Genomic DNA, 26698 nt, shown 5'->3' with positions numbered 1-26698 from the left:
ATTCAAACAGACAATACCAATTGAATTTAACTTCTCAATTTTTATCACTTCATAAAGTTTGTAAAAAGATGATGTGAAGATTATTTATGTATTTACATGAATTCTTGGAGTACTAAAAAGTTTACCGAAAAGTGAGTTAGACTAATTAAATTATTAGAAATGATTGCAAGTACTCTAACATATGTAATTCGGGCAGTAATAGGTGTAACATACTGTGTGGGGGTACATAATATTGATACATCACAGCATTATCATTGTTTGGGTTAGGTTTTACTCCGTTTTTCTTTTCAAATATTAAAGTTACATTCTTTGCTATTTTTTTTATTTTGTCAAACTTTGATTAGGTAAATGAATGTAAAGATATTTATTGAGTTGGTGTTGAGCTTGAAAGTTCTTAGATTATAATTATTCAGTTATAAGCATATAGTGTTTACAGGTATATGTTGAAACACTAAAAACTGTCGTTGAATAAATAGTTCTTCTGTTCTATTATGTAAATCCTAAACAGTACTGAACCATTATTTAACTCAGAATGAATTTCAGAATTTTCAGAACTCATAGTAGACACGATTTCATGAGCGATTCATTGAATGTCTCATCGCAATCACCATTTAAACGGGAGTTTTCAACACATGACAGCATTCATACAGATAGATTTTACAATTTCGCATGAGGCTTAGATTTAAATGTATGATAATTAACTCATGATCTAAGTTCGTTAAGCTTTGTAATCATCTCTGGTCGAATGAAGTTGAAAATATAAATCAATGTATTTTGAACTATTGTTTTAAGTAGTATCATGTTAAATGAAACATCATGATTTTTTTCAGGTTTGACATTATTTAAATAGTTTCGTGTGAAATAGGTTAAGCAGATGAAAGATATTTAATCTTCATCTCTCTCTCGCTTTACCTCTTCATATACAGATTCCTATTATTTCCGATAAAAGTCAACAGTGTAAACCACAGACAATTACGTCAAATAATTGGAATGGTAGTCATTCATTGCCATCTCTTAATTCAATTCCAGTCACTGGAGTTAATCCATTTAACAATATTACTACTACTAATATACAATCTATAGTGAGTAACGGTGTAAACGATACAATAACCTCGAAAACAATAACAGCGGTGACCACTACTGTTACTAGTATCACTACCACTACTACTACCTCTACTATTAACAGTACTCCTACTCTTGCTACAAATCCAAGCAGACAAGATTTAATTTCATTCAATGAATGGCCAAATGTTACAATACTTTTATCCAATCAAGTGAGTGAAGTCATACAGGGGATGCAATATATATTTTTTTCTGTAGTTAGTTTATTTGTTTGCCAAGATGGAAATTAGAAGAGTAGTTATGTGATAAATTCATGCATATATAGAGTAATTGTTTGCAGTTAACATATGGCAAACACCTCTGACTGTTTATTCTTTCCTTTTTGATAATTGTGTGTCGTTGTGTACGTGTACATGTATATTTGTGTATGAATGTTCAGAGATGATATAGAGTAGAGTTTATTTGTTGTTTAAAAGAGATAGATGAAATAAACAATGATTTTCTTTCTATAGAAATGAATCGATTAATTATTGTAAAACATATGCAGTAAATTGGTGGTTGATTTAATTGATAGTGTTATATCAGATCAAGTTGATGCATTACATCGTCAAAGTGAGATGTCGTTAACAAGATGAATTGGAAAAGAATTTAAATTATAGTAGCTACATTAACCTTGAGAAAGACTAAACATTGAAGAATGTTGTTTAAAAAAAGAGGATAAGTTTTGGGAAATCAAAAGTACGAAATAATAAAGAAAGTCAAAACAAGTGAATGAATCTACACAATTGCGAATGATCCTGAGTTGTCACTCATTGTCTTTAACCACAGATCGAGGTTATCACATGGACCCCAACCGAATAATTTTCTCCTACGACCAAGATTCAATTCAACAGTTACGAACTTCATAGTTCATTCATTGCTATTCACTCATTATTTGTATCCATGTCACTTATTCGTTCATACAAAACATCGTTTTAAGAGTGTCATCAATAGGCCTATTTGATCATAAAATAGAGTTTAAGAATAAAGTTTAATTCAAGCAAACTTGACTGACTAACATCAGTAACTCTTGAAATGACCCTAGAAAATGAATAACATTTTTAACCAATCAGAATGAAGCTGTAAAAGCTGAATGATTTGCCATATAATATGTTTAAGGTATAGAGTAGTTGTCAGTAGTTTGGTGTGATGGTTAGAATCAATGTTAGAAATATTTTGCAACCATATGGATTAGTGTTTATGAATTTAGTTTCTTAGTTTTGAGTACAAATAAGTTTTGATTTACCTTCAGAAAATCATAAATTCTACTCTCGATATATTGGTCTTATCATGTTATCAATTGTAGAAATCTTAGTAAGTACATATTGGTAGGTTTCATAAAGATACAAGCTATCCATCATCAAGTTCGAACTCTATGTATAATTTAGTAGTCATTCTCTTAACATTTGTTCACCAGTGTACTTCAACCGAAGGTTTTTATTTTGAAATGATGTTATTCAGAGAATTTTTAAAAAAAAACAAGAAACCCTGAACCAAAGTATTTTATTAACTGTTTTACACTTTTACAGCAGTACACATACACAATCGAACCCTTGGAAACTATAGATTTTGCTGAAAGTATCATGCAATTAAGTTACTCACTTGGAATCCATTGATTTGTATTTTAATTTTAATTTAATCTAAAATGTAGCAAAAAGCTCATTCTGTATCATAATCTGTAGGTAATTAACTCACTCTTAACTTGATAAGATCCTCTTGAAGCATATCTACTGACTGGTATTTAATCAAATTCATCTTAAAGCTATTTCACTAATGATCATATCATTATTTTTTCAAGTATTTTATGTTTGCCCTTAGATTAAAATCAGGTAAAGAGCCAATTTTTCAAGACCAAGTAGTACTGGTTAGTTATTTAGTTGTAATTTAGAATTTCTTAGCAGTAGTAGTAAATCCCATAGTTCATGTTTGTTAAATTAATATCCTTTATTGTCCAACCTGGTTTATAGTTTGTATATGTGTATGGTTAATGGGCGGATGGACCTTAAATGCAACATTTTGGAATAAATTATCTGTGTAATGAACAGTTATTATTACATCTGAAAATTGTTTGTCAAATATATGGGTGAACTATGTAAATATAGGAAATATATTTCAAGTGTTGATATTATTTGCCTCCTATCATAATTCAAATAAATTTTAGACTCTTACTGATGAGATCTGTTAACTAGTTTGAGTCAAATTAGTAGGTAGTCTTCATTATAGACAGGATACCATTTAATACCATAGGGCGTGTGGTCTCATTATAAGACTGATCAGCAGTATGGACCAATGATCTCTCCAGCCGTCAAACTCAGGACCTTTAGGTTTTACAGTGAACCACTGGAATAACTGGATCGACGATTGATGGCACAATCTCAACTTCAGGCAGTTTACGATGAAGCTTGATGAACTTGTTTTGAACTCCAAGTGTGATTAACTTTGATGTGATCTATTCTTCTGATTTGATTATTTCAAAAAAACTAATTTGCTACCTATATATTTTCTAAAATAAAACTGTAAGCTTAAGTTTTTTAACAGTTGAATTCATGAGTCGATTAATGCGTGATGATCATTGAAAACCTGGAAGCGCTAAACGGCCATTTCGGCCTAGTATGGGACTCCTCAGCAGTGTACATCCACAATCCCACTCACGGGACTCGAACACAGAACCTTCGGTCTCGCGCGTAAACACGTAACCTCTAGACTACTGAGCTGGCATCCAAATTTGTTAGTGTTTAACTTCAACCAAACCACGAATTTTTTTGATCAAACATAATTCCATTCTCTATTCGACTTAACTAAATTAAGAAAAATATCTAAGAGTTTCCGTAAAAAATAAAATGCTTTTTTGTTTCCATTTTCGCCTCTCATTCAATGCAATACTTAATTAAAATGTAGTTATATTTTATCAGCATCGTCACTAAGAGCTACCAAAGACAATGAATGAAATTCATGTAATAGTGTGTCTGCTCTCATTCCTATGTATGATATGAACCCTTGCTATGAAGAGCACGAATTCCCCGTAGACTATTGTGAACCAAATAATAGTAGTTATTATTTGCCCAAGGTATTAGCTATCTGAACTCAACAGCTAAGTAGAAACACTGGGTGACTGATTTATCATAGCACTATACTCAAAAATCGTGTTTTTCATTAGTTAAATAATCCTTATCTATTAAACTAACTGATGTTACGAAGTGATGATGAAAACTGTATGTGTGTAATTTGTTCTTTGTTTAATTCCCCTGTTAGTAATTAAATATGAATTAATAGCTAACAAAGGATTCTAGGACGGGGCTTTTGCTCTATTTCTGACATGTCATCTGGATGAGCCTGCATCTCAGTGTTAATATTCATACCAGAACTCGAATCCAGCACACAAAGCTAGTGGCTTTCTGAACTCAGCAGCACAGAGGACAGCGCAACGTGTATTTAAAGCAAAAGGTATTAGGTTCGAGTCTCAGTGTAAACATCAACATAGATGCAGGTACATCGAACTGACGAGTCACAAATCGGATGAAACTCTCATCCTGGGTTCCACTGCCAGTCACCACCCTAATTTCAGTTAATTCCCATTATCGTACAACCATTATCTAATCAGACTGATAGGTAACTACCTCCAATCAATGCTTGTTCGTGATGCGAACTACAAAATATTTTGTTCCATTTGTAATCATCGTTGTAATAAATAGCAATAATAATGATAACATTTTCTCGCATATGTCTTACCCATATTTCTTATTATTCCGTTAGAATTCATCAAATGAGATAATAAGAACAACTGGATCAATTGTTCCAGGAGCTAATACAACGATAACAGCAAATGAACAATCTGGTAATTTTATAAATCGTTATCCAAATCCACAAACATCATTCACTCCATCCATCGTTAATTTATCATCATCTAGACAAACACCATTAAAAATGACTAACAGTAATAATGATAATTATAATAATAACAAACATCTTTCATCAAATCGTTTAATTCAAACATCCACAGCAAAAGTTACAACAACAACCCCAGCAGAATCGGCAATGGTTACAACATCAAATTCTGGTAATTTCACAAATGCTATGTTAATAGGATCTACACTTATACCACAAATGGCCTTATTTGATAGAGAAATAAATGAAGTTACTAAATTAATGAATGGACAAGCTACATCTGTTAGTAATAACACACATAATACTACTATGAGTAGTAATGCTAACGTAAAGTAAGTTGATTTTGACAATAATTTTAGTTTGTAACTCCTCAATAATCCATACACAAAGTCAAATCTACATCTTTTAGATTTTATAGTAGATGGATTCTTAGGGATTCTTAAAAAAAGGAATTGAGTGAAACATTTATCGAGTGCTTTCTAGTTTCTGACAGTTTTCTACTTCATGGTACTCCTTGGAGAAGTTTGTTTTTAAGTTTAACTAACTTCTACGGGTCGATTATTTAAACGATTGTTAGGTGAACGCATTCATAGTGGTTGATAGCTTGTATAGTCTCAATTTTTTATGATCTGAACTTGTTATTAGACTAGAGTTTTAATGTATTCTGATTAGAAGCTTCACTGTTAAAACAATGCAATATAAGCAAGGGTCAACTACTGTTGTTGTCTATGCCCTATTAATTATATCACATGATTAATTCTACCATAAAGAACACTGACTTTTATGGCTCTGATACTGTACCAAACCGATGATGCGGTGCCCAGTACGAACAGTCTAGAGTCAACTGTGAGTAATAGCCCTGAATTTTTGAGTCCAGAACATCAATATCAGCCTTTGCTTTATGAATCATGCATTTCAGACATAAGCAATTTATATACAAACAAAACAGACCACATCATACCATAAAATATAAAATAACAATTAAACTGGATCAGGCCAAAAAGTGATTGTGAGTGTAAGATACTGTAATCAATAAATCGGGAATAACTTATGAGTAGTAATAGTCAATAGGTCAAATGAAAGCTTATCATAAGAGAAATATAAATATACATATAATTTAGTCACTCAATAGTTATACAGCAAGAACATATATATAACAACAGTCCATAAGTAAATCCTTACAGTTTCTATTCACTTCATCCGGATATAACAACCACTCACCATTATTGATCTATTAGGTGGAAGTATTGAACTGTTTACTGAATGATAATGAAAATGACTAAATAACTAATTGCACAAATGGAGTGCTGGTAATATTTTCCAGAACCTCAAAGACGACAATATCATTGAAAACACCTTCCATCATAACTATTAATTATCTTCTCTCATTTTAATTACTTACACAATTCGATCGAGTTATTTTTAATAATATAACCAGAAATTGAAATTCTACATTAACAATGAAACACAATATTTACAATCAATTGTCATGTAGTGATGTTAAAAGTTATTTTAACAAAGATAAAAGTAAACAGTCATTGGGTCAATCTATGGATTTAATTCAAGCGTTTTCAACTCATCAATTGATAGATATGTCAAAATAAATAGTTTTTGTTGTTTTCTTAGCATTCTTCAATCCATTCAGATATTGTAAATCTGTGTACATTACTTAAATACTAATTATTTCTATAGGCAAGAATAATGGGATTTGTAACTTAGTAGTTAAGATATACATAAGTTATTCATATTATTATTGTAATTAATCATTCCAAATGACATTTATTGTGTGTTTTGTTTTTGTTTCTGGTTATTGAACATAGAATATGCCATAGTTTGAAATTGTTTAAAACTGCCTTTGATTTTCAATGGTGAATATCGATGAATGGCAGTTTAATAACAAATATGACATTTAGTTCTATGTAGAAAAAGAAAGATGCGCACTGCTGAGGAGTCCCATACTAGGACAAAACGGCAGTCCAGTGCTTTCAGGTTCTTCATGGTGGTCTAACTTCAATTGACTCATGATGTCAACTACTGAGAAGAAAAATCCTTTATTTACTTGAATATGTTTATTTCCTTTTTATTTATTTAGTAAACATGATATTTGTTTGTTTGTTATTATGTTTAAAATACAATGAGTTTCTGTTTTTGTAGGACACACATTTGAAATCTGTTTATTTGTGATTATCAAACATTCAAATGTTATATTTAATTTATTATCAGTTATAAGAAATTTTCTGATTTCCTAATTATGAATAATGAGTTAATGTTTAAAGACAAGGGTACTATGTTCGAGTCTCATGCATAATCATCTGATGAGTTCAGAAATCGAATGGAACATACATTCTGTATTTAAGATAATGAATTCGATAAATATGTCTAGTGGTTAAACGCTCGCGCGCGAGACTGATAGGTTCTGGGTTCGAATCTCGCGAGGGGCGGGATCGTGGATGCGCACTACTGAGGGGTCCCACAATAAGACGAAACGATCGTCCAATGCTTCCAGGTTTTCCACGGTGGTCTAGATTCAATTGACTCATCATTTCAACTATTGAAATATGTATTAAACCATATTTTATATTTATTTATAGTGAAAAGAGAGAACAGAGATAAGGATTTCCTTTTGAATTAGTTTTCCATTACGACTCTATATATATGATTTGCAACAATGAAATAATACTCATCATGTAGTTGAGTTACGTAATCGCAAGCCCTGTATAACTGACTTCACATGAGCATTCCATCATCACAGGGCAAAACACCATCCGTCTTGAATGAGCAAAGGATAGGTAGGATTTATGAAGAGTTCTATTCTCGCTCACTTGGTGGACACAAGAAATCAAGTTGACTTGAATAAGGCATTTAAGGTTTTCCACTATATATCATTAAATTTACCACACAGTTTACGAGTTTGTCTTTTGCATAGTTCTGAAGCTATCGAAATCTATGTTCACCAATCTAACCTTTGCATTCAAAAATGTTTGTAGAACCACCTTCGCTAGTTTAGCCATCGGGATAGGTGTGAGCTTTTAGATGAATTTTCATTTAACTCATTCTGTCAAGAATATTCAAATAAATTTCTGATTTCTTTCACTTTTGTATTTTACATACTCTCAAAATTCTTAGTTTGATTCTAACATAACTGCTATATTACTGACCTTACATCTAAATATTTTGTCAATTCTTTCTGTTTATATTTTATACTATGTAGTAACTGCTTGCTTTTTCAAACAATCACTTTGATTACTATAATCCCTTTTCGTCTAACTACTCAATATTAGTTGAGATTATGGACTGTTTAGTGTTAGGCAACCATTGAAAACCTGGAAACAGTGAACTGTTGTTTCAGGTTTTCAATGATGGTCTAACATTGATCAATTCATAACCTCAATTCAAACTCAACATTCTCCACGACCCTATACTGTTACTCAATATTATTTTATCATCAACGTGTCAATAAAATAATTATTACGTAACACCATTATTCAATGAGTGTTATTTCATTGTTGCAAATCCCATATATAAATATTAGAGTGGAGCCATGATGAAACACTAATTTAAAGGAAATCTCTTCGCTTTATTCGTCCGTCTTACCAAATCTCTAGTTTTATTATGTCTTTAATCGTTAAAAGCTCATGGCTTTTATTATTTATTTAAAAAAAGAGCATAAAATGTAAGTAAAATGTATGTACTGAATGGATGTTATTTTAGATCACTGAATTATTATTGGAATGAATACCTTCATAAACATGTAAGTCTGAAGTGGTCTTGAATAATTAAAGTACAAGAAAGCATTTTGAAGGTGGCATAATGCATTAGTTAAATGTTATGTCATTGCCATGAAAGGTACATTAAAAAATTTATTTGCTAGGACTATAACCGGTATTTCATAACAATTTCATATTTGATATTAACTGGAAGAAAGGTATTACAGTATTACAATACGTTGAGAAATTGTATAATGAGTTAAGTTTACAGAAGAGATTCATAGTTATTGAATTAGTATTAACTTAGGTAGTGTGATTCAATGAGGTTCAGATATTTATTCAAGTTTTCGATTTCAACCATAAAACTCGATATTCACTTGGTGTTATTTGGCTTGTATATTCCCATTGACGTTTAAGACTGCAATTGATCAGTCTGTTATTGCTATATATGCATACTGTGCGTATACCTCAATATTGCCTTAATTCACAAGCTTTTTGTAAGCAATGATGGGTAGTGGCTAGCAGTGGAATCCAGGACGCGCGTTTCGTCCTATTTGGGACTCGTCAACTAGATGTACCTGCATCTCAGAGTTGATATTCACTCCTGGACTCGAGCTGAGGGAAAGTTTCCACTTTACATTACAGTCTATTAAGGGAAATATGATTTTTTACATTCTATTTAAAGGGGGGAAGGAAGCAAACTGTTCGTTACAAAAACTGTAAATCTTGACTAATTTTATGTTTAAAATGTTTAATTATATCACCTCAGCTTTTATATTTTCAATCATCCCTTTTGAATTTTCTTTTTCTTGACACTCTATTTTACTACGTGACATATGTAGGCAACTCGCCTTTTTTGGTCACACACTTATTGGAGTAAACCTTTTTTTATTACACTATTGTAATTATTGAGGGTGACAAATTGTATAACTATATTCGTCTTAAAATAAATATTAATTAAAAAAATCATTTCAGTATTTAAATCAATAGTAATAATTTGACTGTTGTAATTAATGTATGTAAATATGCACATAATTTGGTCAGTGACTCACGTCGGTGATGTAAACTGCCTAGTTAATTCCATGCTAGACTCGTGTCAGCTAATCATGAGACAGGAATATGGTATTTTCAACTACTTATGGAGTAAAATATGTCCTTTATGGGTAAAACGTACTAGTATTTGATCATAAATGCTTTCAAAGTATTACTTGCGTGTGTTGGGACCATCGAGTGAGTAACGCCTCATCGACTGAGTGGGTAATAACTTGTATGAGGTATGCTCAAGAGTTGTTTATCTTAAAGTACAATGTTGTCTAGTGCATAGTTTGGTTGGGAGAGAACTATGGGACGTTCAACCAAAAACATGTCATTAGTCTACGACTTCATAGGCTGTTAGTCTGAGCCGTGTTGGTAATTGCAGGTTATCCAGTGTCGATTATGTAGCTGATATGATCGATGATTGGGAATATCCGTTAACATAACTCAAAGTCCGTCGCAAAACAGCAAATGTATTAACTGTTTATCTTCTCTTGGATTCTGAGTTTTAAAATTATTTGAACTTTTCTATTCCGTGGATTAGCTTTTCATTTTCTGATTGTATTCTCTACGCCTACTCTTCTTTACTATCACTGAAATTATTACTACTACTACATCTTGCTTATTTATCTCACTAAGGTAGTATGATGTCACAACTGTGAGCATGACATATTTATCCCAGGTTCCTACATTCTTTATAACTAACTAACTAACGAATGAGGAAGTTGATCCTAAACTCAAAACTATGATAAAGTATCCGAACAATTCTTCCTAGGTATTCGGTAGTATTCCATCTGATGTCATTCCATTAACAAGTTTTGAAAAATAATTTTTTTTTTAAAAGAAAATTATGAAATCATTTCATTAGTCTGCATTTAATAATAATATTAATGCCTCGGCATAAATAATTAATGCATGACTTCTTGTTACTAATTCTAATTTTAGTTGTAATAATCTTATCATCAATCTAATATACATAAAATATGCATGCGAAATTCATTTCACAGCAGGAACCACATATTTTGTTCCAAAATTACACAACATATTAGATCAAAACACTTTAATACACACACACACACACGGAGAGAGAAATCAAATATCGATTTATAGCTTTTCCATTTATTTGTACTAAACATAAAAATGTTTATTTGAATAAGAAAAACAGAATTCGGATAAATGCGAAGTAGAGGCTAGTTCATGAGAGAACATAAAAAAGGGAAAGGAAACTTATAAAAATATTAAATTCACTTGTTGATGTTGTTTGCTTGTATTTTCCCATTGTTGTTTGGGTCTTCAATTGATCAGTTTCTTAATGGTATATATGCATCCTGTACGGATGGCTTCGATATGACCTTAAGTCAAAAGCTAGCCACTATCCATCTTTGCTTATAAAAATATTGGTAATTATAATGATAATAAATAAATTTATTATTCTATTGAATGTCTTTCTTTGATTTGAATGTAACCAGTTGGATACTGTAATAAATTTATTTAAATGTCATACGAACCAGTATGAAGTAATCATAATGATTTGAATAATATATGAGTCTACCATAGACGATCAATTTGACACGGTGCTATAGAAATTGTTTAATTGACTTGTATAACGTTTGTATGTGTGAGTATGTTAACTTCCTCTTTGTACAAAATCACATTTTTGATTACAGTAATAATGATTAAATAATAAGGCTAATGATTTGCTACGTAATTATAAATGGTTGGTTTCGACAACTTTGAATTACATTGATATGAAACGATAGACAATATTTTTAATCTGTACATTTTGTATATTTCAAATCAATCTTGAATAAGGGAGATGATGGAATACAGTTATATATAAACAAGCATCCCCCGTATTTTAGGTGATTAAAGGTAATCAAATCCCCCAGGGAGGAACACTTCCCGTAAAATTATAGGTGCGCCTTGTTGATGAGTGTTGATTCACATGAAAACTAGGTCAAATAGGGTTTCTTGTCGACTGTCTACGATTGCCTAACATCTCAACATGGTGTATGCGATGTCAAGTCACTTAAACCAGTGATGACATTAAAAATTCATCAATCGAAGTGGATCACCTCGAAAAGAAATTAATATACATAATATTAGTCATTATTAAATGATCAATCAATTGTCGATTTCCAGTATACTTGTTTAACATAATGAAAGTTAACGATAACAAGGCAGTTTAACTGGCTAAGTGATGAATGTGTACAAATAATTACAGATTGCTCGATGATGTACTGTAATATCTCGATGCTCGAACATATCGTTGGTTGACTTATTGTTTATTTAGTCTAAACTGGATTATTATTACAATATACATAAAACTATTTACATGGAGATATAATTGATTTCCATTAAGATATTAAGTCTTATAAGCAAAGATGGATAGTGGCTAGCAATGGAATCCAGGACGCGCGTTTCTTCCTACTTGATACTCATCAGCTGAATATACCTGCATCTCAAGTACATAATAGGACGAAACGCGCGTCCTGGATTCCACTGCTAGCCACTTTCCATCTTATAATGCTTGTGAATTAAGGCAATACACACAATATGCACATATGCCAATAAGAGATTGATCAATTACATTCCTAAACATCAAATAGTAAGATTCAAGTAAAACAATATCAAGTGAATTTAAGATATTAACTCGTTTAATTCCAGGAGATATTTTGAATGCATATGGAATTTAATTGCTGAAATAAACCATTGAATAGTTCATACAAAAAATCAATTTCCATTTAACTAATTCCTATCAGATATACTTTCTATATTTATATACCCTCATTTGAGTAGCAAATATTTATAATACGCAAAAAGATAAACATCGAATTATCTATTTAATTGTATTTGTTTTTACGATGTTTTGTTTATCATTCATAAATTAATAATTCAAAGAAAAAAAACATTGGTACCTGACATTTATCATCAGTTACTATCCTTTTCTTCTGATTCCCTCTCTCTCTCGCCCTCTTCTTTTTTATCTTTGAAGAGATTCACGTGTTGGTTGTTTAAAACCGATCAGATTAAACGAACCATTAACAACAATGAGTAAAGCATTTGCTGAAGTGGACAATGCTATTGCACAAGTTGTATCAAATGCTTTCTCTTCTTCGTCTACTAACAGACAATTAATATCACCAATAACTGGTACAATTACAAATGTTATAACAACTACCACTACAGTAATGACAACTATGATTGCACCAAGTACAGATAATTTGAAGAATAATAGTTGTGTTAATACTCATTTTATACATAATCACTGTAATCATACCACTGCTAATAATACTATTGATCATCATAATGATAATGTGAATATTATTGACAAACGTATCACTAATACTATTATTAATAGAGAATTCCCAACACAAACATTACATTTTCCTCCGATATTGGATACACCATGGGAAGAACCAGATTGTAGTGAAGGTGAGTTTAGCTTTGTTCTTTCTTTTATCTGCTAAACATTTAATTTCTCATGGCTGATATCCGAAAATATTTTTCATTTAACATATGAAGTATAGTTTTTTTATATTTTGATAGTGATTTTCGTTATGAACTGATGACAGTTGGAGATTAATTAAAAACCATAGAATTGCAGACAGTTTATTTGTTTACATCATAAAATGATCATTGAAAATCGAAAAGCACCGAACATCTGTTCTGTTTGAGTATAGGACTCTTCAATAATACAAATCCACAACTACAAATCAGAGTACATTTATGAACCTACAGGGAATCGAACATAAAACCTTTGGTAGTTATAACAGTAGCTTAACCTTTGAACTGCTGAATCGATATCTAATCGTGCACATGATCAGCAGAGTTCAAGCATAATGGGCCTCAAACAAGTATCATCGAAGAAAGTGGACAGTTGTTTCACAATATCACAAATTGACTGAAGTTAGGAAATTTAAACCATTAAATGCCGACTGAATAATCCCTGTCCAGTTTGAAGGTCCTGGGTTTGATCCCGGGTGGTATCATTGATGGGCACTTTTTAGGGATTCCATATTACAATAAATTAGCTGTCCAATACTTTCTGTTCTTTAATGGTTGTCTAACTAACGTCAGTCTTTGATGTATCTTGGACCAATCGAATTGTTTTCACTTACGACTTCAGTAGTGTTCACATAAGTATTATTCCAGAGAATACTATACCATTCATCCATCGAAAAAATGCAATCCTTTGATCCATTTTATACATCTTTAATCTATTCACAATATAGTATTACAAATGGTATATGATCCAGTATGCAGGCGTGAATAATATAATGCTGATAAGTAGATCTAAACAAAGAAAAAACAATTAACAAGTGTTTATTGACTTTTAATGAATTTCCGGTTTATATCTGGCTACAAGGAGAAAACATTACTGACAAATTTAGTAAACTTATCTATCCACTAATTACTTAAAAAAAGAAATAATTATAGAGATAAACAAAACACAACTACTAGTGTAGTGACTGGAACCCAGCTACGGTAAACAATTAGTTATATTTTGCCTAATTACACAATGGTTTAGCAAAATATGGAAGTCATACATTAAATACAACATTTGCATATCTTCCTTGAGTTATCCTTTACATTATTCATCATTCTTTCGACTCTGTTGTTATTCCGATCTCCTTTCATTTTTTTTCTTTTCTCTTCATTTCATTCTTCTACTAGTAAACACTCTACTTCCAATTCTTTCTATATACAACTTATATCTATCCGCATAAGTAATACACACTACACTAGAATTGATTGATGTATTGTTAAATCACCTTTCATGATTCACTTTACTTTATTCTTCTTTTCAAGGAAAATCTCAGCAGATAATATTTTGATGCTGTTTCCTATGTGTTTACATTGTATTCACGTTTAGACTAAGATAAGATTATAATAATTATGGACATGATAAAGAATTGGATTAAAACAAATTGGGTTTTAAATCTTCCATTGAAATTAGTTGAAGTTCAAAATGATTTATCTTAACAGATCATCGATAAACAATCGGAAAAGTAAAAAAAAGGAAGAAAAAACAACAGACTGTTTATCATAAAAGTATGAAGAGGTGAATTCCGTAGAAACTTGTTGTGAAGAAGAAATCTGTAAAATGTCAACAATAAAATTAAAAAAACCTCAACAACAAAAAAATGAATAAACGTTTCATATTTTTCACATAAAGAAAAATAGACAAAACTAATCACCATGCAAATTGATTTCAACGCTGAATTGTCAGTATATAAAAGATGTAAATTCACTTGGTGTTGTTTGTTTATATCTATCCATTGTTATTTACGATTGTAATTGATTATTAACTTATTGGCATGTATTCATTCTGTGTGGGTTGCCTCGATATTACCTTAAGTCATAAGTTTTTTTAAGCAAAGATGGATAGTGGCTAGCATTAGTTTTTAAAATAAGTATGAAATGTGTAAATAAATCAATAAGCGAGTACATTATTGATTATATTCATTTTTTATATTTAAAACCATAAACTGATATTAGTTAGACAACCATTAATAGTGTAGGGAACAGGACACGAATGGAGACAATCAAATGTATCTAACACAAAATTACTTGACTTCTTAATAAAATCTATAAATCATGAAGTAAATACTCAATTTCCAAAATGTCCATCGGTTGTCTCAAAATGACTCAGGCTTCATTGTTCTTGCATTTTCATACAAACTGCATCCTGTTTCGATTCCTTTCTGTTCCATCCTCTTGTCTCTCTGCTGTCAGACATTCTGTTCACGACTAACATCATTTACTACTTATGTCAATATAATTAGCACACACCACAATAGCACTAAGCAACGATGCCAGAATGTTTGGAGTGCGCTTCTCTCCCTCTAAATGCAAGTTGTTGCTTCAAGACTGGTCTGCGTCAACACCTGAACTAAGGATAGGGAGTGACGTAGTCGAACGCGTTGACAACTTCACTAATCTTGGAAGTCTGATCGGCTTTAATGGGTTGATGTCTGACGAAATCTCCGCACGGATTCGAAAAGCTCGTTTGGCTTTTGCCAATTTATGTCACCGATGGAGAAGGCGAGATATCCATCTATCAATAAAAGGATGAGTATACTGCGCAGCAGTCCGTTCTGTTTTAATCCATGGCAACGAAACATGGCCATTAAAAGTAGAAGATACTCGTAAGCTACTAGTATTTGACCACAGACGCCTTAGAAATATTGCTGGCGTCTGCTAGGATCACCGGGTAAGTAATAGTGAGGTTAGACGCAGGGTATTAAGGAATGATGGTAAATCAGTTGATGAGGTATTAAAACTTCATCGACAGAGATGGTTGGGCCACGTGTTGCGTATGCCTGAACACCGATTACCACGACGCGCGATGCTAATCGGTGTTGGAGATGGTTGAAAGATGTTAAGGGGCGGTCGAACCAAAACGTGGCATCAGTGCTTGAAGTCATTAACTTCCAGTCTGAGCCATGTTGGTAGATGCAGAATACTTGGTTGGGGTCCGCGTGACTATCGTAAACAATGGTTGGAAACTCTTGGTGACATGGCTCAGAATCGATCACAATGGCGTAGGTGCATACACTCTCTTTCTTTCCTTAAACTATGAGATTAAAATCACTTCATATCATTTTTTCTACAAACTAATTCTTTCTTCTTGTATTATATCCTTATATGCAATCTTTCTTTTATATATTGCCAACATTGAATTAACTACTTCTATCAATCCAGTGTTCATCTTGTTGTGCCAATGCGGTATGGCAACTTGAACCGATGCATATATGTGCCTGGTCCTACGTTGTAGCTGACTGACTGACTAAGTAAGCAGTGGACACCTGTCTCCTCCTTTTATGGGATTCCTCAGTAATACGTATCCATGACCGTGTAACGGATTAAATCTGAAATTTTCGATCTTACATGAATTTTTCACCTCTATACTTTAGGATCTAAATTCAGTGATATATATGTTTGAAAATAAATCATTTCACCATTTGGTTGGCTCATCTTCGGATGCCTACTGTGTATTCCGTAAAATAGTTTGAAAATAATGAACTTTACTGCGAAATGAAAAATCTATTCAATTATCCCACTTTTAAAACGGCATAATAGAATAAGTACTGAAAATATTTATTAATACTTAGTAGTTAGTTTTTAGTTCATTCTCAAGATGTTTCTACTAATAAACTAATAACAAATGTGAAATTGTTCAACAACACTAGCCTATGACTAATTATCTCTTTTTAATGTCGAACTCTTAATATACACCTAAATATTCTCTTACATTAAATATGGTTTAGAACTTTTGTGTCTTAAATTAAATACGTTAGATTTATATTCTATCCACTTTCAACTATACTCAGTTCTACAAATAGTTTGAATTGTTAGTCAGTTGTTTCAAGTGTTATCAATACTCTGTGTCATACTTAAATATTTTACATAGTTAATAATAATTGATTGGAAACCCTGAATCAAGATTTTGTGTTAGATAGTATTTATCAATCAGGTACACTTGTAATCTTGAGGGAACTGATACCCTCTGTATGATTTCAATCCATGTAAGCTAGCTTCACAGTATCAGATATTGTTACTGAGCTATCTATTTGGCAACTGACTTCCTTTAAGACAGAGTTATATTTAAAATCATTGATCAATCAGTGAGTCGTTACTAATGTCATTTTTGTCTAATAATTTAGTGTTAAGTGAATTTTATTGATCAAACTACAATTTTATCACTAGTCTAAATAACTAAAAATGATCTACAATATTTTGAGATGTTAAGTGATTGAATATAAATGTTCATGATTGTATCTTGTATAAATGTGAAGGTATACTAAATGTGGATGAGTTAAACAGTTCAACTAGTAGTATAGATGATTTTTAGCTTTAAAGTTAAGTTTTATTTATTTATTATTTATTTTAACACATAGATATTAGTACAAGGAGGCACCAAATACATATGCGCCGCACATATCTCGTTTGATATGTGTGAGGGCTGTGATACCGCCCGAGTGTCCAAACTGAATCAGGTGCTTTTCTTAGGGAGCCACACTCGGAGCCTTCGACATGAAGGTCTGATTTACAATGCAGTGGAGCATCGTTAGGAGATTCAGTCCTATGGTAGCCTGTGACCAGCGATTGGTTCATACGCCATTTGTTCCTTTAGGATACTGGAGCCCATGTGCACTATTGGTTTGGAATCAGAGTTTTCCAACTCTTCTAGGTGAACTCTCCATGTCCACCAACCCTGTTAAAGCGACGGACATTCGCTTTTCGTCCTCTTAATTTTGTAAACACCCCTACAACGAGAAGGCAGTGAGTAAGACTTCCCTGGCAGAGGCTATGTGAGGGCATTTGGAGAGAGAGAGCGGAATCTCCCCACTCTCGGCCGTACCAGGGTATTTGGGGGTATACTTATGTGTCTCTTAGCGTGTTTGTTTTATTATTATAGACTATTTATCCATTTCTAGGCTTAAATAATCACGAAGTCAACTATAATGTTTCTATATCGTATACAATTATGATTGTTAATTGTTCTCCTTAAATCATAAATATTTTATAAGCTGTTCATTTCTTTTCTACATACTTTTATGTTTCTATATAATTTATATACATTATCTTCATTTTTGATAAGATTATGACTACTATTATACCAAAAAAAGAGAAAAAAAAATGAAACCATGACCATATGTTGCATAATTTTCACAAATGACCTTCATGTCATCTTATGGTAACGTGAAATAGAATAAACACAGCTGTTCTGTAATTTATTTCTTGTTATGATTATTATTATCTTTGAACTAGTTATTTACATGGTGATCGGCTTCAATGATTGTATTTATATATATTTATATGTATATCAAAAAGGGAAACAAAAATATGAATTCTAAGATCCAAAAGATTTTTAAAGTTTTTTTCATAATTATAATATATGCTAGATCAAGGATTAGTGAAATGAATTAGTTAATTGATATCACAGAGAGAAGTACATGTTTAAATGCATCATTACTGTTAACAATAACATTCTCTTGTTTTCTTGGTGGATTTTCATTCTCTGAATGGATTGATTTAATCTTACTTAGTTACTTACTTACATTTGTTGCGCCTCATGAAGGGGCATAGGCCGCTGACCAGAATTCTCTGTCCAACTCCGTCCTGAATAATCCTTTCTAGTTGTGTTTCCAGTTGCTATTGATCCTTTCCATGTCCACCTGTAGCTCTTCTAAGGTTACTGCCGGTCCCAAACCCGGGTAAATGAAGGAGGGTTAGGCATAGGGTCGACGACCCGGTCCCGTAGAAAATAATCTTGCTAAAAATAACACGCTAACTAAAATAAACAGATTGATTTAATCATTAAGCTTTTTTTGTCATTCCAAGAATAATAATCGTCAAAAGAACTGCAGATTGATTATTATCGAAATTCAAATGTATGATTTGAAGATAATATATTTATTATGAAAGCTTAAAGTTGTATATCCGATCAATGTTGTACTCTCTTGGTGACTCATTAAAAAAGAATCCTAATACTATGAATTAAAATATGTTTAGTGCTCTCTATTTTTATAGCGGTTGTTAAGTTCATATTAGTTGATTAATTTCCACAAATCATTTAACCAAAACGAAACGTGTTTTAATTATAACCTGGTGTGATAAATTTTTATGATGTTAAACTAATTAAAATGTTGAAACTATTTCACTAGTAAACTATCCATCAAAATAAGTTAACTTCATTTCTTTAAAAAATACTGATAATCTATGCTATTCATATGTATTGATATATCAAGTTGACAAGTCCCGAATAGAACAAAACATGCCTCTTAGATTCCACTACTATTCACTGTTCATCTCTGCTTATTATCTATGCTATACTCCAAGATAAGGTGGAATAAATTTACGTTAACATAAGTTAGCATAGTATATTAGGAAAGTGGAAAGAAATCAACATGGTGAATCGTCAAACAGCTGACATAATCGTAATATCACTGTCTATGCAAAAGATCAGACATTGGAGAATATGGTTCCAAAAGGAAAAATCAAGTAAATTGATAAAATGTAGTAAATAATGTTTAAGAACAAAACTAAGAAGAAAAAGAAACTGTATATTTTGTGCCATTGAAACCACTTTTGAATCATGTCAACCAATCTATCCAACCAGTGTTAGGGGTTGCCGCATAAATACCATTCATTCAGTTTTTGGCTTTAATTACAGTCTAGGCTAACAGTCAATTATTTTATGAACTGTGACCATGTTTACGTAATAATTTGTATAATAACTGTACTGAAAAATTTACTCAAAATATGATCTTTCATTCAGATTCAAGTGTACTGTTACACCATACCTACTAGTTGTACCATTTCTATTGGCATCCTGATCTTTATTTCAGAAATAATTTCGTCAATTTATAAATGAAATATAGTTTTATTGAACGACAGTATTGATCGGATGTGTTCCAGTTATATATATATATATATATATATATATATATATATATATATATATATATATATATATATGGTAAAACGTTTCTAATATTTTTATTATCGATGTTTTCAGAATTAATTCGTTTTTTTTTCTCAGAACATGCACAAAGTACATCCAGTAGTGGTGGATCATTTGGTGGTGGCTTTGATAGTGGTAGTAGTGGTGCTGGAAGTTGTGGAAATTCTGGACTAACACCAACTAATACAAATTTATCCACATTTATTGGAAATAATCCATTTTTACCATTGATTAGTCCAACGTTAACGCGTCGTACTTCTTCATTAAATAATTCAAATCATTTAATGAATAAAATAAATTTTACAGATAATAATAATAATAATGAAATACCTTGTTCAACTAGTACTACTACTACTAATAATAATAATAATACTGTTGGTAGTATCGGACCAATAGAAACTCAATCAAGTCGTAGCGCTTGGGCAAATGCAATCAGTCCAGAGAATGCTCAACAAATTTATGATGAATTGCCACCATCGAATTTCTTGTTAAACTCACAAACAGTAACACTGAAAGAACGATTAGGTAGGTTTAAACGAAACTTCAGTTATATATATATATATATATATATATATATATATATATATATATAGTTCAGTTTCACTGACATAAATGATTAAGGATCTTCGAGAAATGAATATTTCTGAAAAAAGGAATGTATTCATATATCGCTAGGTAGTCGATTGAATGATACTATCAAGATGAAAATAGTATTAAGTTATATCAATGATAAATCTAATGGGTTAATCACTAAAATCATTAGAATTCATGTATCTGTAACACACAACCCAGTTAAATGTTCATCTGCATGTGTGGCGCATGTGTTACATTTGATTAGTTATAAGCTATTTTGGTGTGTCGACACATATAAGTAGTATGTATCATCAACTGAAGGTAAAATGTCTGGAGGCAGAAGGTTAAGAAGATAAAAAAAGAGAACAAGGGCAGAGAATGATTTGTGTGGAAATGAAAGAATAATGATGTCTGCGACAGTTGATTGACATTTTGCAAATGAATTATTTACTGGATGGTTCTCAGATTTTACCAAGAGATTCTGTAATGTATTAAAATAAATCCGATTGTCCTCAATTGTGTTCTCGTTCACTCCACTATAAGTTGTACGTACAGTTGTTTTTAGATAGATCTTATGTATTTTAAAAACATTTTAAAAAAGTTTTAATGCTATATTTTGTCTAGTTACTCTCATCAAATATAAATCACTATATTCATTAATAAGGTGGAGGGAATTTCGGTCATGTGGTCAAAGGTTTGTATCGTACTCCTTCAGGACAAGAAGTACCAGTTGCAGTGAAAACTCTGAAACCAAATCAAATTGTCAATTCTGGTGAAGTGAGTTGAACATTATGATCGATATGTGCAAATTGTTGAATGGTAGAATTACTATTGTTGCATTTAAACAACTGAGAAATCAGTTGTTTCACTGCAATCTAAGAGTATAAATCCACGTAATTAGTGGTTAAACGTATTACGTGATCGTTTGTTTGTCTTTTTTTTTCTATAATCATTTATCAATTCGAGTTCACGAGATCAGTGATCTTGTCCCTATAGCATTGGATTATTCGGAAAGTTAGGGTAAAAGAACATGAGAGAGTTGGGCAATGATGTAAGAAGTTGTGAAAACTGCTAAATTTTGTAGTCTTGTATCACTGATTAAATTTGACTAGATAACAATTGAAAACCAAAAAGCATTAAACAGTTGTCTCACCATAGTATGGGACTTAATAACAGACGGTATCCACTAAACCGCCAGGTATCAAATCCAGAACCTTCAGATTTTGGATTAAGACAACTAGTTGTTAGCCTATGGGTTACATTTCTAACTTCAGTCGATTTGTAGTTTCTGGCATCTTTTATCCTCTGACATTATTGATATCTGACCAGTAAAACGGTGTGAAAAAATCGGGCTAACCAGGCCCGTCACGATGAGTGGGGGTGACGGGGGATGAACTACCTAAAAATGAAAATAACATTTCACGGATAAATAAATTTATCCATTCATAATCACAGTACAACCTTTTTACTCCAAAGGATATACAAAAAAAGATATTGGAACGGATTAAAAGAAGAAAGAAAGAGGGAAAAAAATATAAGTAAACAAACAAATCTCACTAACCACCTTATTAGAATTTTTAACATAAAGTCTAGTAACCGTTAGAAAACATAACAAAATAAATGATAGAAACGCTTCATTACCATTTGTCTACACTGATTCTCTTATTAGTGCATATTTCTATTCTATATTCTGTACACGCTTTTTGTTTTCCTACCTAACATTTCGACTCTATAATGTTTTCTTCAGGCTATCTCTTTCGTACACACACACACATTTATAGAATGTTTTAAAACTAAATTGTAGACATGGAAATTTTCAGGTATATACCAGAATGTATTGATCAAATAAGTGTATTTTGATTATTTTCCAAAAACTTTTATTATGACAGCATTAATAATAAGGATAATGATGATAAATATGATATCAGATAGAGGTGAATTGATTGACGATCGGTATATTCAATGATACTAAATTCATGCTGATAAGATTGATCATCATCATCATCATCATAGGATAATAATAATATTATTATTATAATAAATACCCTAATCCTACCAGTAAATTATGTTTATACCTAATTTCGAGTCAACTTAGTAGAAAATAATAGAGAGATATAAAAATTAATTATGGAATAGGATTTTCCATTTGAATGTAATTATGTATATATACATATATGTATATAAGTAGATGTCAGTAGTAGAAAAGGGTATATATATATGTGCATATAACACACTTGACAGTAATAATAATAATAATAATAATAATAATAATAATAATAATAATAATAATAATAATAATAGTAAGAAGATAGCATATGTTTGTAATAGAAAGACATTTTTCTGACTCAATTAATTAATTTCATTTATGAACATAGAAACTCTATTCAATTACTATAGGAATGAATGTATTTAATTGTATGGTTTATTTTCTTTAATAATTACTAATAATGAATATGTTTATCAATGTTATATTTTAAATGTAAATCATTCAATGAAATACTTCTTTGTTATCATTGTTATAATATTGTTCACATGGAAAATCAGTCAGTCAGTCAGTCAGCTACAACGTAGGACCAGGCACATATATGCATCGGTTCAAGTTGCCATACCGCATTAGCACAACAAGATGAACACTGGATTAATAGAAGTAGTTAATTCAATGTTGGCAATATATAAAAGAAAGATTGCATATAAGGATATAATACAAGAAGAAAGAATTAGTTTGTAGAAAAAATGATATGAAGTGATTTTAATCTCATAGTTTAAGGAAAGAAAGAGAGTGTATGCACCTACGCCATTGTGATCGATTCTGAGCCATGTCACCAAGAGTTTCCAACCATTGTTTACGATAGTCACGCGGAAGTGATTATTTAACGTTTGGGATATTTAAGATGAAAGCACTCGACTTCATAAATAAACTCTACACTAACCTAATTCACACTAAATTTAGTTTGATTTCAAACACCATTTTTTATAAGGCTTTTAACCAAAAACAAAACTTCAAATCCATTTATATTAACTGTCTGAATCTTCTCAGTTATGTTTAAGGACTGTAATTGATCTGTATCTCTTAAACATATATTCATTCTATATGGATCACTTCTATATTTTCATCAAGTCGAAAGCATATTAATTTAAATTAGATAGTGGCTAGCAGTGGAATCCAGGAGGCACGTTTTGTTCTGTTTCGGGACTTGGCAGCTGAATGTGTCTGAATTCTAGAGTTGATGTTCATCCCATAACTGGATCCCAGTATTTCCTGCATCAAATGTCATCAAGTTATTTATAAAGTTACTCAGTTCAGGTAGCCAATGGATTGTTCGATGATGTGAATTTTCGTTCATTCTTATTAAATAATATGATGGTATTTGAAGTGAACGATACTGGATTAGACACTTGGAGTGAATACCAACTTTGAGATACGAGTATATCCCGCCAAAATCTCCATGATTGGTCGTGCAACCTGGATTGCATTTTTAGCTACCAATTAACTCAGAGTAAAATTTCAAATTATCTGAGTTTACGAATAAATTTTTAAATGAATTCACTAAACCGGGGTTGTTTATTCGTGAATATAGCTTCCCCACCCCCGATAAATAATAATGTTGAACATTTAAGAATAAGATATTGAGGAAAGATGGCGGTGGTGGTTAGTATACGTGCTATCTATGGCTAGCGGAGGTCAAACTAAAAGTAGTGATTAATCCATGAAGTCACATGACTACTGACGTGAGCCATGTTAGTAGATACAGTTTACTTGATTGGGGTCCTTTAGATAGTCTCAGTCAGAGGTTGAAGATAATATATGACATGACATATAATCTGTCAAAATCGAGCATATGCATTCATTCTTTACCTTCCTCCCGATTTTGGATTCCAGTACGCCTTCATATTTATTTTTACACTGTCTTTCTGAACTACATTCTCAATGCTCAGTCTTTTATAAGCTGCCATCTTTTTAATTTAATCTTATCCTCCTAATATAGCATACCAGGATTTACATTTATGTAGATTAGCTAACTTTGAAAGTTAATTTTTAAAATTATCATAATCTTCATTTATTTCCACGAAGTATGATTTTGTTTCTGTTTAATCAAAAGAATTTTCTTTATCCTGTTTTGTTCCTGTCTCTCTGCAAACTGTCTTTATTAACTATGGAAAACAAAATAGCGTGAAATTCTCGCTGAAGCACGTACAATGGCTCAATTGAAACATCGACATATTGTAAGATTAATTGGTAAGCTATTTATATGAATTAATGTTTAACTAATAGTGTATATTCAATTACGCTAAATCTGAGATAATGAAGTAAATTTATAGCTCAAATGTATGATATTAATAGTTTTATTGTCTTAGCTAGATAATTTGATTATGAGGCTTTCATTATTTTCCTGAACAATATCATTAGCATCGACTTTCGGTAGAAATGATGTTGCTCAGAGAAAAAATTCCTTTACGGAGAACTAAATCTACCACGCATTTACCATACAAGACTATTAGCTGTGTTTATACATGAACAGAAAAGGATCGGAGTTCTTATTATTTAAAAGATTTATTATCTATATAATCAGAAAATTGTTGAGTCGATCTAAAGGCTGTCAATCTCAGGGTATTAAAGAAAAATCACTTCTTGGGAATTAGAGAGTTAAGTATAGAGTTCTGTGTGAAAAAGCAACATGCAACTGACAAATCAAAAAATGGATTAGACGGATATCATTGGTCATTGTTTTACAGTATAGGGCCAGTGAAATGTCACTGAGCCCTAAACAAATCATCCGGCAGTTAAGTCACTGAATATCAAACAGATCATCGATCTCTATCAAAGTCAATGACACCCAATGCGCATCAGTTAATCGTACGCCATGGACTGGCCCATGCGGCGGCGGTCTTACTTTCGCTTGTATCTACTTTAACTAATATATTTCTGCAATAATGTGCTTTGTGTTGTACAGTCTTCAAAGCATCTATAGTGCCTTGACACGTCAATTTAGTAATTCACGTAAGGTGCTGACCGCGAGATGTGGCTTCGACATAAGCTGGTTCGTCACACCATTCCCGTCTAACTCTAGCAGGCCCCTAATCATTCGACATAGATCATATGCGTTTGTGATCTATAAAAGATATATTTAAACCAGACACACTGAACGAAACCGTGTATGATAATGTTGTAACCACTTAATGCTTAATCAGTACTTTTTTTCCATTTATGTAGTAACATATCATTCGTTTTCTCCTTTTCTTTTTGCTTTTGAAAGTTATGTAATTTTATCTTTGAAATAGAATTTTCCTTACATTAATATTTCCCTTTCATGTTTATTATTTAATAATAAAGGTGTATGTAAAGAGGAACAATTTATGCTTGTTCTTGAATTGGCGCCTTTAGGTCCAATTAATAAATATTTGAAAAAACGCCCGTAAGTTAATAAAGATTGAATATTTTTATTCTTATTGGTGTGATGTTCCCTTTCTGTTTTGTTTTTTAATGTCCGATAAGTGTACAAAATCTAGCATTTTCATGTTCATTTATTAAATGAATGCTGTATATTTGATTGAAGACTTCAGTCCAAGCATCTCAATCTATTTATATTTGTTTGTTGGTATGAATATACTAATGTAACGCATTCCGACGCAAATAAAATGAAATTTGAGGCATAAAATTAAATATAAGTATGTAATGCTAAAGTATACTGAACATTATGGTTATAAACCTTACGTATTTTTTATGATTTGCATTTATTATGAAGGATACTTTCACAGTTAAATTCATGCGCTCAACTACTATTGGAAAGCTGGGAGCACTGGACGACTGTTTCGTCTTAATACAGAACTCCTCAGCAATGCGTATCCGAGATTCAACATGCGAGGTCCACACCCAAGACATTCGGTCTTGCGCGTGAACACTCGACCTCTAGACTGTTGAGAC

The 26698-nt window shown here is 31.7% G+C and overlaps 1 protein-coding gene across 1 annotated transcript in view; it reads left to right on the top strand.

Moving 5' to 3' along the window:
• Window positions 1-26698, top strand: part of ZAP70 (Tyrosine-protein kinase ZAP-70) — a 122300-nt gene that overhangs the window by 83888 nt on the left and 11714 nt on the right. The window contains exons 8-14 of the mRNA XM_051216913.1: window positions 927-1274; window positions 4855-5318; window positions 12724-13163; window positions 20281-20727; window positions 21440-21552; window positions 24946-25012; window positions 26108-26189. Coding sequence (XP_051065544.1) covers window positions 927-1274; window positions 4855-5318; window positions 12724-13163; window positions 20281-20727; window positions 21440-21552; window positions 24946-25012; window positions 26108-26189 — 1961 coding nt within the window. The remainder of the gene's footprint in view (window positions 1-926; window positions 1275-4854; window positions 5319-12723; window positions 13164-20280; window positions 20728-21439; window positions 21553-24945; window positions 25013-26107; window positions 26190-26698) is intronic.

This window comes from Schistosoma haematobium, chromosome 6 (genome assembly GCF_000699445.3).
Source record: "Schistosoma haematobium chromosome 6, whole genome shotgun sequence".
In the NCBI taxonomy this organism is placed as follows: domain Eukaryota; kingdom Metazoa; phylum Platyhelminthes; class Trematoda; order Strigeidida; family Schistosomatidae; genus Schistosoma; species Schistosoma haematobium.
This window is presented reverse-complemented; position numbering and strand designations above follow the sequence as displayed.